Here is a 15,892-nt window from a genome sequence, read left to right on the forward strand (position 1 = left end):
TGGCCGGCCAAGAATAGCTGGGATTCCTGGAGAAGGACCCAGCTCCCCAGCCTCCCTGTCTTCAGTCTCAGCAGGCTTCTGGGCTAACTCTAGTTCAGCGCACTCCACACCTGCCAGGGGCTTGTCGGCACACACACTGACCGCGGTCAGAGCGGCCTTCCCGTTGGAGGGGAGGAAGGTCCGGCCAGCTTCAGCCCTCAGCTCCCAGTGGGCATTCCTGGCGCGGAGCCTGCCTTTTTTCTTCTCGGCGCGCGGTGGGGAGAATGGCCTTTAACTGCCCTTGGCTGCAAGGGCTTGGTTCAGCCCGGAGCTGCTGGGAGGAGGCTCTCCGCCTGCCCTTTTCCCTCCGGCTTGAACCCGGGGAAAGGGCAAGGAGGGTTGATCTTTATCACGCTCACTGGGGTGCTCGCCCCTCCTTTAGGCACTGACACTTGGAACCGAGGCTTTATTGGAGGGTTTGAGGGGAGGGGCAAGTTTCCCAGAGGGGTTATTTATTTTTAGGCGATGCCTCTGCCCACTGGGCCAGAAGGAACCTGAAATACCCAAGAGACAAGTGATAGGGTTGTGGGCAAGGGACGGGAGTCAGGTGGGCGATGGGCACCGCGTGCTGACCGGCGAGGCGCTGTTGCAGGAACAGACCTCCAGGTGATGATGTTGGGCTCCGCACTAATAACAGGTGGGGCCGCCCCATCGGGGATGCGCCTGCTGGTCTGCTCCTAGAGGGGGGCGCCCCGGAAGGGCGGCTCTGCGGCACGTGATCGAAGTCGGGGAAGAGAGAGGAGGGTTGCGGGCAGTTGGGGTGGAGGCGAGGATGAAGGGCTACAGAGGCAGGGAGGTGGGGGTGGTGGCGCTCAGGGGCCGTCGTGGGCATGCCGCGCCTTCCCGAGATCCGGGTGCTCCAGAACGCAATGCGCCACGTAGCTCGGCGAGCTGTGCAAGTTCCTGCACTTCTTGCAGAAAAGGATCTCGCAGCGCGCGCAGCCCTCGCCGCGCGGCCGCCGCCGCCGCGTCTCCAGCACGCACGGCTCCTCGGGAGGGCTCCGCTTCCTGCGGGCGAGGACCGGGGCGCTCAGGGCACCGCGCCGCTCGCTCGCACCGGGCGCCCCAGGCATCCCGCCCCGGCCGCGGGGCGCGCCCTCACCTGTCGGCCGGCGCGGCTAGGCCTCCGAGCAGCGCCAAGGGGCTGAACCAACCCCAGAAGCCGCTGTCCGCGCGCCGCAGCAGCGCCACCTGCTGGGTGCTGGACTCCTGGCGCAGCGGGTAGTAAGACACCGAGCCCCGCTCACGGCCCTCGCCGCCCTCCGCCTCCCCGCCGGCCTTGGCCTCGCCCTCGGCCGCGCTCTCCTCTGGCGGCCTCTCCTCGTCCGACTCCGACTCCGACTCCGACTCCTCCTCCGCGGCTTCGGCCTCCGCCTCTGCCTCCCTGGCCCGGGGCTCCTCCAGCTCCTTCTTCCACAAGGGGGCCTTCACGCCTGCACGAGTGTTGGGGGGTGGCGGGAAATCAGTGAAGGGCCCCTCCCTGGTACTGACTGTGGCGCCTAACCCGATCCCCACCAAAAAGGCAGGCGCCAGAAGGACGTGCATGAGATGCGCGGGGCCAGCAAAATTTCAAGAGAGGGTTTCCAGAGTGTGCAGGATTTACTGGGCAAAGAGGGGCCTGATTTCCTAGGTCTCTGAACTTCCCAGCTGAAGAAGGTTCAGGGCAAGTCTGGTCGCTTCTGTCAAGCTCCGTTTCCCCATCTGTAAAATGGAGAGGAAACTGCCCATCTCAAGGGTTACTGAAAAGCAGGTATCAGATGGAGTCTGTGTGAAGCGCCTGGCCCAGGGCTGGGACCCGGCGGGGAAGCCAGCAACAAGCAGGTGCCCCGGGAATAGTGGCTCATCATCCGCTTCCTTCTAATTGGCCCCGGGGTGGGGACTGATGTCTGTGCAGCTGTCAATAATCAGGAAGTGTCCCGATTGGAATTTTAATAGGTGGTTGTCTCTATTTTGTTTTCTGCACGAAACGGGATTTCCTTCTTCAAAATGGGGCCTTCCCTTAAGAAAGCCCAGCGTCACTTGCGACGGGGTAGGCAGGCAGGAGAGCACACAGCACCTCTGCATGATTAGGAAAGGGCGCCTCCGATGCGCAGAACAATCCAGAAAAGTGCCCGTTATGGGCGGACTAAGTGGAAATCCACCCTTACCCCCCACACACACATGCCGGGAAGGCCAATTAGGAAAAGGCCTCTATTTGTCCTTCCAGGCTTGACCTCAACCTTACCAGTTGGATTTCAGCCACCCATGATCCCCCCTTGCTGATGTTCAGGGCACAAATTCCACAATCCCAAGTAGCAGTCCTGGCCGGTGGGAAGTTCCTGGGCTGACCTGGAAGTAACCTACCAGGAGGTGTCCACCACTTATTCAGCAGACACAGGCCCAGCCCCACCGTGTGCCCTGTGGTCTGCTGGATCTGGGGAGCTAGACTTGCAAGGAAAAAAAGGAGGAGGGCAGGGAAGACACAGCTCCTGGCGTTTTCCCTAGAAAGGTCTAGAAAATTTTCCATTGATCCCTGCCCATCTTGTTTAAAGAGGTTGGAAACAAAGGGGGAATGATAATAAAGTTAGTATTCCAGCCCACATGTACTGAATACCAACTGCACGACCTGGCTAACTATATCATATGTCCTGCTGCTTCCCGACACTGTCTGGTAGGTGGCTTTGAATTTCAACCAAGACTTTTGAAAGCTTTCCAAAAAGAAAGTTTTTTCAGAGATTCTATCAGTTCTTGGTATTGCTATAGGTGGAGAAACAAGATCCACTGTATTTTTTTTTTTTTTTCTGTCCAAGCCACATGGCTTGTGGGATCTTAGTTCCCAGATCAGGGATCAAACCTGTGCCCCCTGCAGTGGAAATACAGAGTCCTAACCACTGGCCTACCAGGCAGTCCCCAAGTTCCGCTGTACCTTTATTTAGGAAAACACATTTAGACTTCTGGCTGTGAAAGGCCAGACCTAGGGCACAGCCAGGAAGGGGTGCTGGGGACATGTGGGAAGGATGAGGAATTGGAGAGGGAGTTTGGGGCTTTGGGGGCCAGGCTGTGGAGTTTGAACTCTGTCCTTCAGCAGTTGGGGAGCCTCTGACATTTTGACACAGGGAAGTGCTCAGAGCATCCTTCAGGATGTTTCCTCTGACAGAAGGAGGCAGAGACCTACGTGGGAGTCATTACAGTGGTCCAGGCCAGAGAAGACAAAGATCCGAACAGCAGCAGCTGAAGATGAGAGAGCAGATGTCAGGAATATTCAGAAGAGAGAGAGGCGAGGTCTTCTATATGGATGGGTAACTGAGAAAAGGCTGGACTTCTACTCTGGGGTTGCCATGGTGATGAGCTTGTTGGTCTGCCCTGGGGTTGAGAGACCCGTCCTCCAGCCCCACTCACCGTGTTTATCCATTCTCCCCAAAGTCTTGCTGCCCTCTTCCCCTGATCAGGCAGAGGGATGGGACAGAGTTTCCACAGAGCTTGTCTCGTCTCCAGGGCCTCTGCTGGATTACAAGGGGGCGGGGCTAGAATCTCACCTGTCCTTAGGATTCCACCCGAAGAATAACTGCCTTCTCTAGAACTTCCATCCCAAACCCTGCCTTCTCTCTTGGGAAGGTATTAAAGGGGACAGAGAGTAACCTTGGGGCTTCCCAAATGCCACTAGTGGTAGAGGACCCACCTGCCAACGCAGGAGACATAATGGGTTCGATCCCTGGGTCAGGAAGATCCCCTGGAGGAGGGCACAGCAACCCACTCCAGTATTCTTGCCTGGAGAATCCCATGGACAGGGGAGCCTGGTGGGCTACATACAGTCCATAGGGTCGCAAAGAGTCGGACACAACTGAAGTGACTTAGCACACACAGGCACAGAGTGACTTTGGCTCCCCCCATAGACTGGGGTCAATTCCCAACTCTACCACATAAATGAAACTCTATCTGAGTGTTAGTAAGTTATCTTTCTGACCTTCTGTCTCTCTTTCTGTGTGTCAGGGCCGTGCAGTACCAAACTTTACCTGGCCCACTGAAGACACGCACAGCATTATGTCTGTTGGCATCACTATTTTCTCCCCTTCCCTTTCAGCTCAGTCCCTATCCTTCCTCATCCCTGCTTCCCACCCCACCCACCTCCAGCTCACTGCCTTAGCTCCAAGGAGAAGAGGACATGGTGTCAAGTTATAGGAAGCAGGGCTCAGGTAAAAGCCAGGGGTAGCTTCTGGATATTCGGTATGTGTGTGACAGCTGGGGCTCAGGAAAGGAATAAAATCGTAGAAACTTGGGGAAACGCCTTCATTGCTTGGCCTGACAGTGGGGTGTTTGGGCAGAGTCAGTGGTATTCAGAGGGGCAGAGGATGCAAACCCAGGTCTGGAGAGCCTCCATCTGATGTGATACAGTTGCTGGAGTCAAGGAGATCCAGTCTGTTAGGGGAACATGACATGGTGCTCCATTCAGGTCGGAAGTGGGGGCCTGGGTCTCTTCCTTCAGGCATCTCCCAGTTTGGTGAGATGTAGAACAGAGAGGGCAGACCAGCCTCCAAGAATCTCGCGGGGGTGACACTGTGAAGAACTGTAAAGAATCTAAAATTTTACCCTACGTGCAAGCGAGCAAGTTAGCCCACTGTATTTCCCTGCTGCTGCTGCTGCTAAGTCGATTCAGTCATGTCCAACTCTGTGCAACCCCATAGATGGCAGCCCACCAGTCTCCCCTGTCCCTGGGATTCTCAAGGCAAGAATACTGGAGTGGGTGCCATTTCCTTCTCCAATGCATGAAAGTGAAAAGTGAAAGTGAAGTCACTCAGTCGTGTCCGACTCTTAGAAACCCCATGAACTGCAGCCTACCAGGCTCCTCCATCCATGGGATTTTCTAGGCAAGAGTATACTGGAATGGGTTGCCATTGCCTTCTCCGACTGTATTTTCCTAGGTGCTGCCAAAACACATGAGACTCTTGGGTTAGAGAGAAAAGGCCTCATTACCGATGACACAGCAGCATTGGCATACGGTGTCATCTCTTGGCCCACTGTCCCATGGGTGCTAGGTAGGACCTGCATATGCAGTGGTTTGCATTGTAAGAGGAACCCTGAGCTTAGGGAACCCTAATTTTTTTATACCGGGTAGTAACCAAACCTGTTTTTTGCTCCAGAAAAAGACACTGTATCTTCCAATGTTTTTCACTATATAAACACCTTTGAAACACCTCTGCTTGTAAGACATGCAAAAAATAGGGAAGACCCATGGAGAACAGTCTCCTCCCCAAACCTGAATATCCTTACATTTACTAAAGGAGCTTATACCCACCTTGGTTCTCTTTTTAAAATTTATTATTTATGGCTGCGCTGGGTCTTCGTTGCTATACCCAGGCTTTCTTTAGTTGCAGCAAGTGGGGGGCTACTCTTCCTTGCCGAGCAGGAGCTTCTCATTGCAGTGACTTCTCTCGTTGCAGAACAGACTCAAGGAAGCACGGCCTTTGGTAGTTTGGCATGCCGGCTTAGTTGCCCCACAGCATGGAGGATCTTAGTTCACAGACCAGGGATTGAACTTATGTCCCCTGCATTGGCATTGGCAGAAAGATTCCTAACCACTGGACTTCCAGGGAAGCCCCTAGCCACTTTGGATCTTGATTGGAAATTTCAAAAGCTTACTCTGTCTAATTTAAAGAGCAGTGAGAGCTCACAGAATGACTGGAAGACTTGACAGTTTCTCTCTATGGGGCTGGGCCCATCTTCCCTTCAAGAAAACTCTATCCATGAATAATACCTAAACAAGATAGGATCCTATTAACAAGAAAGGAAAAGAAACAGCTCCTCTGTCTTGGGGGTAACCAGCCTCTAGAATGGCTCCCAATGACCCTTGTTGCCTGGTATTCACTCTGATGTAGCCCCTTCCCATATGAAATAAGGCTGACCTCAGTCATTGATAGGATGTTGTGGGAATTGACAGAGTGTGACTTTCAAGGCTATGTAATAAAACATCCTGTGGCTCCTGTCTTGCTCTGTCTCTCTGGAGAAAGCCCACTGCCATGTCATGAGGACACTCAGTCAACCCCACGGAAAGGTCCATCCCTCCTGCCAGCTTCAGTTTTCTTGTTTCCTCATCCGTGAAACGGGTACAACAATCATTATCTTGATGCCTTTAGAAAGTAACTGAAAGAAAATTACTTTCCAAGAGGTAAAGCAAAGCCCTACATAGAGACCCTATTTCCCCTCTTTCTCATATTCTACCTGTCATTGCTATTCCTGGGGTATACCAAATATCCACCTGCCTGGAGTTTTTTTGGTTGTTTGTCACAGCACAAGGCTTCAGGATCTTAGTTCCCCAAGCAGGGCTTGAACCCTGGGCCCCCGCAGAGAAAGTGCTGAGTTCTAACCACTGCACCACCAGGGAATTCCCCCGCCTGGAGCCTTTGCCCTGGTGTTCCTTCTGCCAGGGTACCCTTCCAGCAGACATCTGCAGGGCTTGCTTCCTCACTTCTCTCCGGTCCCTGCTCAAATATCACCATATCAGTGAAGTCTTTCCTAACCACCTTATAGAAAATCCCCCAGCCCCAACCCATCTCCTGTAGTCCTTCATTTTTCTCCCTGGTATTTATCACCATCTGACTCACTACCGATTCATATGTTCATCTATCATCCATCACCCACCATCATGTAAGCAGCCTCCGTGAGGACAGGGGCTTCATTTACAGCTACATGAAAAGTGAAAGTGTGAGTGGCTCAGTCTGACTCTTTGAGACCCCACGGACTATAGCCCGCCAGGCTCCTCAGTCTCCAGACAAGAATACTGGAATGGGTAGCCTTCCCTTCTCTAGGGGATCTTCCCGACCCAGGGACCGAACCCGGGTCTCCCGCATTGCAGGCAGATTCTTTACTGTTTGAGCCACAAGGGAAGCCCCTACAGCTACATCCTCACGCACTATAATAGCACATGACACACAGTAGGTCTGCAGGAAGTATTTGTTGAATGCATGCATCCCTGTGGCCAGGGAGGAGGAACTATGATTGACAGCCGCTCTGGAGGAATCGTGTGGGTAGAGTGGGGGGATGGAGCCGGTTCTCCAGAGAAGGCGGGGATCATGGCACACAGCCAGAGCTGCTGGGAGAATCGATGAAGCTGGGACCCGTCCGTCCTGACAGTCGGAGACTTCTCACATCCACGAATCCTCTCTTCCTCACAATGCCCCAGAGAGGGAGATTTTGTTATTCCCATTTTACAGTTGAGGCAAAAAAAGGCACAGAGAAGACAGTATGTGAAGGTCACAGGGGGATTCAGGAAAGAGTCCAAGCCCAGACTCGTGGCTCTGGACTCTTTGGCTGCGTCTATTTCACCCCTAATCGACAGTGCTCACTGAACTCCGAAGGGCACAGCACCCTCTGGCCCTGCTCCCCTCCTCCCATTTCCCAAAAGCCTCTCCTGGGGTTGACCAAGTGAACGATAAGCCAGCCCCAGCCTCTTCTTGGCTCCTTGGGCCCCAGGGCAACCGATGCTGGGAAGGGTTAACAAGGAGTGTTTGTAGCAGCCGCTGGTCTCCAAGGAGAGGAAAGCAAAGTGGAGAGGCCAGGCCGACAGACAGCCAGACTCCCTGCCGGCTGGCGGAGGGTGGGAGGCAGCTAGTGTGGCCAGTCTGGCCCTGTGGCGGAGAGAGGAGTGTCTTCCCCTCCATCTGTCCTGGGAACCCGCGACCTCTGAGCAGACTGGGCAGCTGGGGCATGAGGCCTCTGCAGGGCTAGCAAGTAGGAAAGTTCTAGCAGGGACTGAAGAATGGGGGGGAGTGGGGGCCTGGCCTGGCCCAGCCCACTGGCGATGGTGTCGGTGGCCAAAGGCAGAGGCGAGTAGCAGAGCCGTCCCAGACTCTCAGAGGGTGGAACGAGACCCCTGAGTCAGGGGGAACCTGCCGAGACCCCACAGGTGGCAGGAGTGAAGACGCAGCTGTGGCAGAGTGGAGGTGCCCGGCCCGGCCATGCCCCAGCCCCCGGCCGGCAGGAGGAGACCTGGGACCCCGGAGCCTCGGGTGTGCAGCATCCAGCCCTTTAAGTCCAGCGAGCAGTACCTAGAAGCCATGAAGGAGGACCTGGCCGAGTGGCTTCGGGATCTCTACGGACTGGACATCAGTGCAGCCAACTTCCTGCAGGTGCTGGAGACAGGCCTGGTGCTGTGCCAGCATGCCAACGCCATCACTGAGGCTGCCCTGGCCTTCCTGGCTGAGACACCTGCCCAAGCCCAGAGGCTTCCTCTGCCCAGGGCCGGAGTTTCCTGTAATGAGGCTGCCCAGCCTCGCACTTTCCAGGCCCGGGACAACATCTCCAACTTCATCCAGTGGTGTCGCAAGGAGATGGGCATCCAAGGTAATCCCCCTTGGTTCCCCCACCCCCCTAAGACCCTTCTCCTGCCAGGCATCCATCTCCTCTGTGAGGCTCAAGCTGTCAGGGGTCAGGGGTCCTCCTTCCAGATTTGCCTTGGGCCAGCTCCTCATTCCTTTTCATGCTTCAGTTTCCCCCATCCCATAGTAAATCCCAAATAAATTAATGTGTTGAATGAATGATTCGAGCACCTGTCTCTTTGGGGTCACACACAGGGTTGGGCAGTGAGTGCTGAGAGGACTGAGAACCTATCAGAGCTAAAAGAAGTTGTGGCCCGAGAGAGACAGCTGAGAAGATGCATAAATTACAGCCCAACTGATAGAAATTCAAGTAGAGCTTCTGTGCTGGGGAGATGGAAGGAAACAGCCACCCGATGAGGCCTAGAAAGACCCAATTGAAGATAGAGATTTGAGCTCAGTCTTTGGGAATAAATAGAAGTTTGGGGGGCAGGGAGTTCTAGGCAGAGAGGGCATGGAGAAGGCGGGAGTTTGGGCTGCGATGGAGTGGGGAGGAGGCAAGTGGACCCCAGCCAGTCTTGCTGGGGCTTGTGGGACTCAGGGAATGACATATCAGCCTTCCTCATCACCTTGGCCCTGAACCCAGTGGCAGGGATGAACCTGAATGCTCACCACCCTCCAGCCTTTGGTGGTAGGGATGGGGCAGAGGCAGGAGGGGCAGGGGGTGTCAGGCCCCGCCACCAGTTGCTGGCCGCAACAGTATGGAGCAGGCTTGCAGCCTTGATAAAGGCTGGTGTTTTATCGGGCACTTACCACATGCCAGACATTGCCTGCGGACATATAGCTATCCCCACCACAACCCCATGAAACAGACAGCATTCCCATTTTACAGAAAAGGAGACTGAGGCTGGGACTAGCCCAGGGTTATACAGCCGGTGTGTGGGAGCCAGACTCGGGAGCCTGTACTCCACCCTGCCAGGTTATGCATGGGCTGGAGGTTGAGTCTGGGGTGCCTGGTGGTTACCGGAAGTGAGAGACCTGAGTGCTTCTTCCTGCTGAATCCATCCCGGCATACAGAGCAGAGAGAAGGGCAGGTGGAACTGGGTTCCTTGTCTTGGCTGCCTTCCCTCTTCCTGCCCCCACCTCTCCTATTAGGCGGCCACCTGCTGTGCACTCAGTACCCGAGCAATTCTGTCCCTACCCCTCCGAGGGGCTGGCCTGACGCCAAGATCCTGAGACGCTAACCCCCATCCCAAGCTTGCTTCCCCCTCCCCCGGGTCCAGGGTGGCCCCAGGGCTCTCCCACGCGCTGCGCTCTCTCCAGGGGCGCCAGCAGGGGGCTCAGGCTGCCTGCTCTCCTCTCGCCCCGGGCCAGAGGTGCTGATGTTCGAGACGGAGGATCTGGTGTTGCGCAAGAACGTGAAGAACGTGGTGCTGTGCCTGCTGGAGCTGGGCCGCCGGGCCTGGCGCTTCGGCGTCGCGGCGCCCACCCTGGTGCGGCTGGAGGAGGAGATCGAGGAGGAGCTGCGGCTGGAGCTGGCCCTGCGCCCGCCCGACCCCCCGCCGCCAGCGCCCCCTGCGCGCCGGCCCTGCCACTCCCGCGACCTGGACCAGCTGGTGAGGAGTTGGGGACGCCCCAGGCCCCGCCCCCGCGCCCCGCCCCCCCCAAGCCAGCCAGCCAGCCAGCCAGCCACCCACTTCTTGAGCTCCAGGCCCCACCCCGACACTCCCCGATCCCGTGGTTTTTAGTTAGGTCGTGTCCACTCTGAGCCGGCACCCTCATCGTTTTCATTAGGAATCCAGCACCCTACACACCTCTCTCATTTAAACCCCGTGGGCCGGTGGTCACAAAGGCAGACGCCAGCACCCTCTCTGACGGCTGGGTTCAAGTCTTAGTTCAATGCTTTGCGGCTCTGTGACTTTGGGGCAGACTATTTGCCCTCTCTGTGCCTCGGTTCCCTTTTCTGTACCGTGGGATGTACCTTTCCCATGCCTACATTCCATGACCGCTGTGGGTCTTAGGTGAGCCAGCGCGCGTGAAGCGCTCGGCCTGCGTCCCGCACAGCGGGTCCTGGGGTGGAAGCGACCTGGGAGCGACTACCCACTTCCACCACCAAGGAATCGAGCTCAGGGAGGTTTCTTCACCTGCGCAAGGTCTATAGTGCAGGGGAGGCAGTCAGATCCCAAGGTCCGCCTTAACCATCACACTCCTCGGCCCCTGTCGGCTGACCCAGGAGAGCGCTGAGCCCTAGGTCACCACTCAAGGTCTTGTTCTCCTTGAGTCATTAAGTGCCTTCTCTGCTTGCTTGTCAACCCCCAGTCCTGGCTCTGCAGAAGCCTTGGGGCTGGGGTCGGGGGGCAGGCAGGCGGCCCATTGAGCTTGACCCGGAGTGCAAGGGGCGCTTGGGTCCCTGGGCAGAGGGGAGGGCTGAACCCAGTGCCCGCCGCCCGCAGGTTCAGAGCCTGGTGAGCCACTGCACCTGCCCGGTTCAATTTTCCATGGTCAAGGTGTCGGAGGGGAAGTACCGCGTGGGAGATTCCAACACCCTTATCTTCATCCGGGTAAATTTTGGGAGACGGGGGTGGAGGGAGCCCGGGGGTCAGCAGGGTCCGGCGTCCTGTTGTGGAACTTCACCTAGGCCTGAAGGTGAGGAAAGGAGATCACCATCCACCTCTAGCTATCCATCAGAAGGCTTTCCCTCTCTCCCTCTGGGAATTCCAGAAGATTCCTGGCAAAGGTGGCAAGCATGTCCCCCGCTCCCATTAGGGCAGTTAGAAACAGCCCCCACCCCCATCTACCTCTGCCTCAGCCTAGTTCGGGGCGGGGGTCTTCAGGCAGAAGAGGGGGTGAAAGGTACGCCCACTTTTCCACCCACAGGCTTGGTCACAGCAAGGGGCCTGAGACTCGCTGCCCCGCCCAAGTCTGTGTTCCCTGCATGGCTCAGCTGTGGGCCGCCGCTCACACGCAGCTTCTGAGCACGGGGTTCTGACGCTAGTACGGGTCTGACCTGTGCCCCCCGCGAACCCCCCGCCCATACCTGGCCCCCTCACCAGTAAGAGCCTGTGCCCAGGGGCGCGGCTAAGTCCTCTCGCTGGGCCAGGCCGCCCCTGGGGGCAGAGCCAGCTCCCCGGCCCTTGCCCCGCAGCCTGAGCCGAGAGCCCTGTGAAGTAGGTGGGGAAGGAGTGTGGCGCCCTGTCTCCTCTGAGGAAGTGGAGGCTTGGACTCCCGCGAACTCTTTAAACACACACACCACAGAGCCAAGGCAGGGCCCGTTTCTGATACAAACGGGTGCAGGTCTGAACCCCTTCACCGTGAAGAGAGAGACGGGAGTCCGGGGCCAGACGACCCAACGCTCGAGAGGTCCTGTGTCTCTCTGTGGGGCAACCTGCCGTTCGTCAGCTTGGCCTCCACCCTCGACAACATGTGTGATTTGATGCCAGTCACAGGAGGGTCTTGGGCTGCAACCACATACATATGTGTGTGTACACGGATGCGAGCTAGGGCTGAAGGCCCGCAGGCTGGTCCAGGGAGAGGGGACAAACTCACCCTGCCCTCCACCTCACCCTTGCCCCCTGCAGATCCTCCGGAACCACGTGATGGTGCGTGTGGGGGGCGGCTGGGACACACTCGGTCACTATCTGGACAAACATGACCCCTGCCGGTGCACGTCCCTCTGTGAGTCCCCGGGGAGCCCCTTCCCTGTGACTCTGGGTTGGCAGGCCAGGAACAGAGGCGGGAGGTATGTCTGATCTCCAGGGGCAAGAGGTGTGCGAGGCAATGGAGAAAGACACCGTGGAAGGTACTGGTGTGGGCAGCCATAGTGTAGTACCAGTTTACACCACAAGATGACGCCAAAGCCAAACACTCAGAATCAGCATTTGTTTGCCTGGAGAATCCCAGGGACGGGGGAGCCTGTGGGGCTGCCGTCTATGGGGTCGCACACAGTCAGACACGACCGAAATGACTTAGCAGCAGCAGCAGCAGCATGTCAGCTGGGTTTAGGTTTGGCTCTGATGGAGGCACCAAGCGTGACTTGGAAGGGTCTTTAGTCTTCCCTTAATCTCCATCAGCACCTCAAGACATCCCAAATAAGCATGCAATCTCAGTCAAGGATGTGAACTTGCAATACAAATGCAGCTTTAAGCAAGTCCCCCACCTGGGCCCTCCAACCAGATTTCATGCCCTAAACTCCTCCTGTGAGGAAATTCTGAGGTTATCACCGTCCCAGTGGGTCCCAGTGTCTCTAATGTGGGATTCAGGGTGGGGAGCAGCTGGGGGAGGGAACTGTGGACCCCATCAGCAGGAGTTTAACCCTTTCCTCCTCTCATCTCTCTGGGGGCTATGTTGGTAGCACACAAGACAGGCAGCTTCTTGCAGCCCCCTGCCCACCTTGTGCAGCATGAAGTGAGGGTGCAGGACGGGCCCTGGCAGCCCCAGCCTACGATGACCATCAGCCGCTCCCAGAGCCCACTGCCCCCCGTGGACTGGAAGACATATACTTCTTCAGGTCGAAAGCTGAGGCCCCCTGCCGTCTCCTCCCCCAGACCCCAGCGTGAACAGAGAGCTGGCCCAGGGGTCCACAGAGAGACAGCACCGTTGCTGAGGTACTGGGGAGGGACAGGGCAGAGCCCTTTCCTGATTTGGAGTCAACATGCCCAGATGCCACCCCAACCCAAGATAAGGGGAGCAGGACTCCCAGCAGTGTGCCATCCCGGCAGGAGCTCAGGTGTTCAGAACCAAAAAAAAGCACCCAGTACCTTTAGGATCATCTAGTTACATCATACATCATCCCATTTCACAGATGAGGAGGCTGAGGGCCATAAAGGGAAGAGACTTACCCAAGGCCTGTCTGTCCATTTCATGGTACAGCAGAAACGAAGACCCTCTCCACCCAAAACTGCTCACCTATACTCATGGGATCTGAAGCAACTTGGGCCCAGACCAGGCTGCTTTCTACCTGTTCCTCAAGGAACGGGGTTGGGGCAACAGACTTAAACAGTATCTGCTCTAAGGAAGCATCTCTGGCAGTCATGGGGGAGAGGGTGTCTACATTCAACATGAAGTCTGACCCCCCGGGAGTTCTGGCTGGGAGAAGGCCATCCCTTCCCAGAGCCAGGGGACTGGATTACATGACCCTGCAGTTTATGATTCATTCTTTCAGGTGCCAGGAGAAGTTGCTCGCCCCATCTCAGAGGCAGCTGCCAGCTGGGGACAACCTGCCCAGCCCCCAGTCCTCACCCACTCCCAGGGGCCTAGACCCACCGTGTACCTCCTTGGGGAAGAGGGAGGAGAGACACCCCCCTGAACCCCTCCGGGGGAGGACTCCCACATCTTCGGTTCATGAGAGGACAGACAGCCGGGGAACTCATGCCAGGACCCCCACCCCCCAGAGACTCCAAGCCCCAGAGGCCACCGCCAAAGGGACGCCAGCAAGAGGACTGTCCCCCTTGCCTCGTTCTCCCAGCCCAGCCATGTCCGTGGGCCCCAGGCGACCACCTTGGGGTGAGGTTGAGGGCACTTCCTCGCAGCTCAAGGAGCCAGAGCCTGTCTGCTCTCCATCCCCTGTCAAAGGGTCCACCAAGATCCCCATCCAGTTGCCCCCAGCACGCCCCCCCACTCCGGGAAGAGGCTTTGCAGGAACTGCAAGTGGAGGTCCCAGCAAAGAACTGGAGAGAGGCCCCCTTCCATTAAGGGCCATCACTGGAGACCTGTCTGGGTCCAGACATGAGCACTGTTCTGTGGAAGAGGGGCAGGAGGACCTGAAGCTGGACGTCCAGGTGACAGCGGAGGCTGGAGGGCCTTGGGGCCTGGGCCCACAGCACCGGGAGGGGAGGTGCACCCCCTTGCCATCGGGCAGAACCAAGGAACAAGGCATCCATCACAGCCTTGAGGAGGAGCTTTCAACCAACATGAAGCTGTTAGGAATGGCAGGTGCCCACCCCCAGGGTGCTGGGTCTGTAGTCATTCCTCGCAGTGGTGTCTATGTGCCCAGTCTGGGTGGGTGGTGGCCTGATCCTGGGGGTCTTTATGACAAAGTCATCCAAGAGCTGATTCAGGGCCCCCCACCCCTCCTTAAAGTGGACCTGGGAGCCTGGAAGGCAGCTCCTCCAGGCTCCCCTGCGCCAGCTGTAACTGCAGGCCCAGGAAGCCTCAAAGGGAAACTGAGAGCCCGTGAGAGTGGGCCGACAATGGCAAACCCAAGTGCCAAGGGCATCAGGACGAAGGTCCAAGGGGGACAGGACTGCTCAGCCCCTACGCTGTCTGCCAGCCCAGAGTCCCTCACACCTTCACCCTCTGACCCCAGTTCCGAGAGAGCCAAGGCATGTCCAAGCAAGGGCAAGAGAACACTCCGGAAGCCCCAGAGAATCCCATCCATCTACAAGCTGAAGCTGAGGCCCAGGATTCGGCCCCGGAGAGATCACAGGCCTGAGAAGCGGCCATCACGGATCCCCAAGCCATTGACCTACCTGTGCCAGGGTCCAGTCAGGGCACCCCCCAAAGGCAGGCTGGTGAGGGCAGCACTGGGCAGTAAGGGAGGGGAGGCAACCCTGGTGGATGGAGCCTCGGCAGGGGAGGAGGAGGATGGAGAAGAGAGGAGAGAGCCAGCCACCCCACTGGAGAGCGGCTCCCCGCCTTTGGAGGGCCAGGGGCCCTGGCAGCTCGATCCAGTCCCCCTCTCACCTGAGGAGGAGTCCTGGGTCTGAGAAGACGCTTCTCCCTGACCCCAAGGAGGGAAGTGAAAAGATGCCCATGCACTCCCAAATGCAGGAACAAAAGGGAAGGTCCCTCCCCTCAATACAGGGCCTTGGCCAGGAGAGGTTAGAAAGCAAATAGAGACTTAATCTGCTCAGTTGAGCAGAAAGGCAATCCATGAGTCTCAGTCCAACTCCAGAATGGTGAGGCTACCCTCTCCCAAAACAGCTCCCCCAGTTCCTGTGCCCTCTTCTCTGGCCAGACTCACTTCCACAACTCTTATGTTATTAAACATGAGAGGGTCTGCCCCTGAACCCCCAGCTCTTGAGTCTACTCTATGACTGTGGTGATGCAGAAAGGTGTGGCATCATTTTTCCCACTGTGGGGGCGGGGGTGGGACGAGGAACAGGGAGCTAGAGGGTGAGAAATGCTTCGCCTTTGGAGGTTCAGCCAACCTTGCCAGACAGCCCTTCTTCCCCAGAGCAGCTGTTGCATCAGCACCATGGACAGGGACAAGGTTGCCCCATACAGGCTCCTATGGGGCTTGGTGCTAGTGGTAAAGAATCCACCTGACAACGCAGGAGACTAAGGGACATAGGTTCAACCCCTGGGTCTGGAAGATCCCTTGGAATAGGGAATGGCAACCCAGTCCAGTATCCTTGCCTGGAGAATCCTACGGACAGAAGAACCTGGCGGGCTACGGTCCATAGGGTCGCAGTCCGACATGACAGAAGCAACTTAGCACTTAGCATGTGTGACTTCAAAACTCTACCCTGGTGGTTGGGAGCTGAGATCACCGAGTCAAGAGGGATGGTTGAGAGCATTCTTTAACACAACTACACCCATGGAGTTAGCACCTCACCCCTGAGTGG

General features: G+C 57.1%; 2 protein-coding genes across 2 annotated transcripts; one reads left to right on the forward strand and one right to left on the reverse strand.

Moving 5' to 3' along the window:
* Positions 1-851: 851 nt before the first annotated feature.
* Positions 852-3,430, reverse strand: C11H17orf50 (chromosome 11 C17orf50 homolog). The gene is made up of 3 exons (XM_069542566.1): positions 3,418-3,430; positions 1,142-1,472; positions 852-1,047 (listed from the first exon to the last, which is right to left on the reverse strand). The coding sequence occupies exons 1-3, from the start codon at positions 3,428-3,430 to the stop codon at positions 852-854; spliced, it is 540 nt and encodes a 179-aa protein (XP_069398667.1).
* A 4,155-nt stretch (positions 3,431-7,585) lies between these two features.
* On the forward strand, positions 7,586-15,340 carry GAS2L2 (growth arrest specific 2 like 2). The gene is made up of 6 exons (XM_069602813.1): positions 7,586-8,355; positions 9,702-9,943; positions 10,781-10,888; positions 11,906-12,002; positions 12,679-12,931; positions 13,489-15,340. The coding sequence occupies exons 1-6, from the start codon at positions 7,971-7,973 to the stop codon at positions 15,029-15,031; spliced, it is 2,628 nt and encodes an 875-aa protein (XP_069458914.1). The 5' UTR covers positions 7,586-7,970; the 3' UTR covers positions 15,032-15,340.
* Positions 15,341-15,892: the final 552 nt, after the last annotated feature.

This window comes from Ovis canadensis, chromosome 11 (assembly GCF_042477335.2).
Source record: "Ovis canadensis isolate MfBH-ARS-UI-01 breed Bighorn chromosome 11, ARS-UI_OviCan_v2, whole genome shotgun sequence".
NCBI lineage: Eukaryota > Metazoa > Chordata > Mammalia > Artiodactyla > Bovidae > Ovis > Ovis canadensis.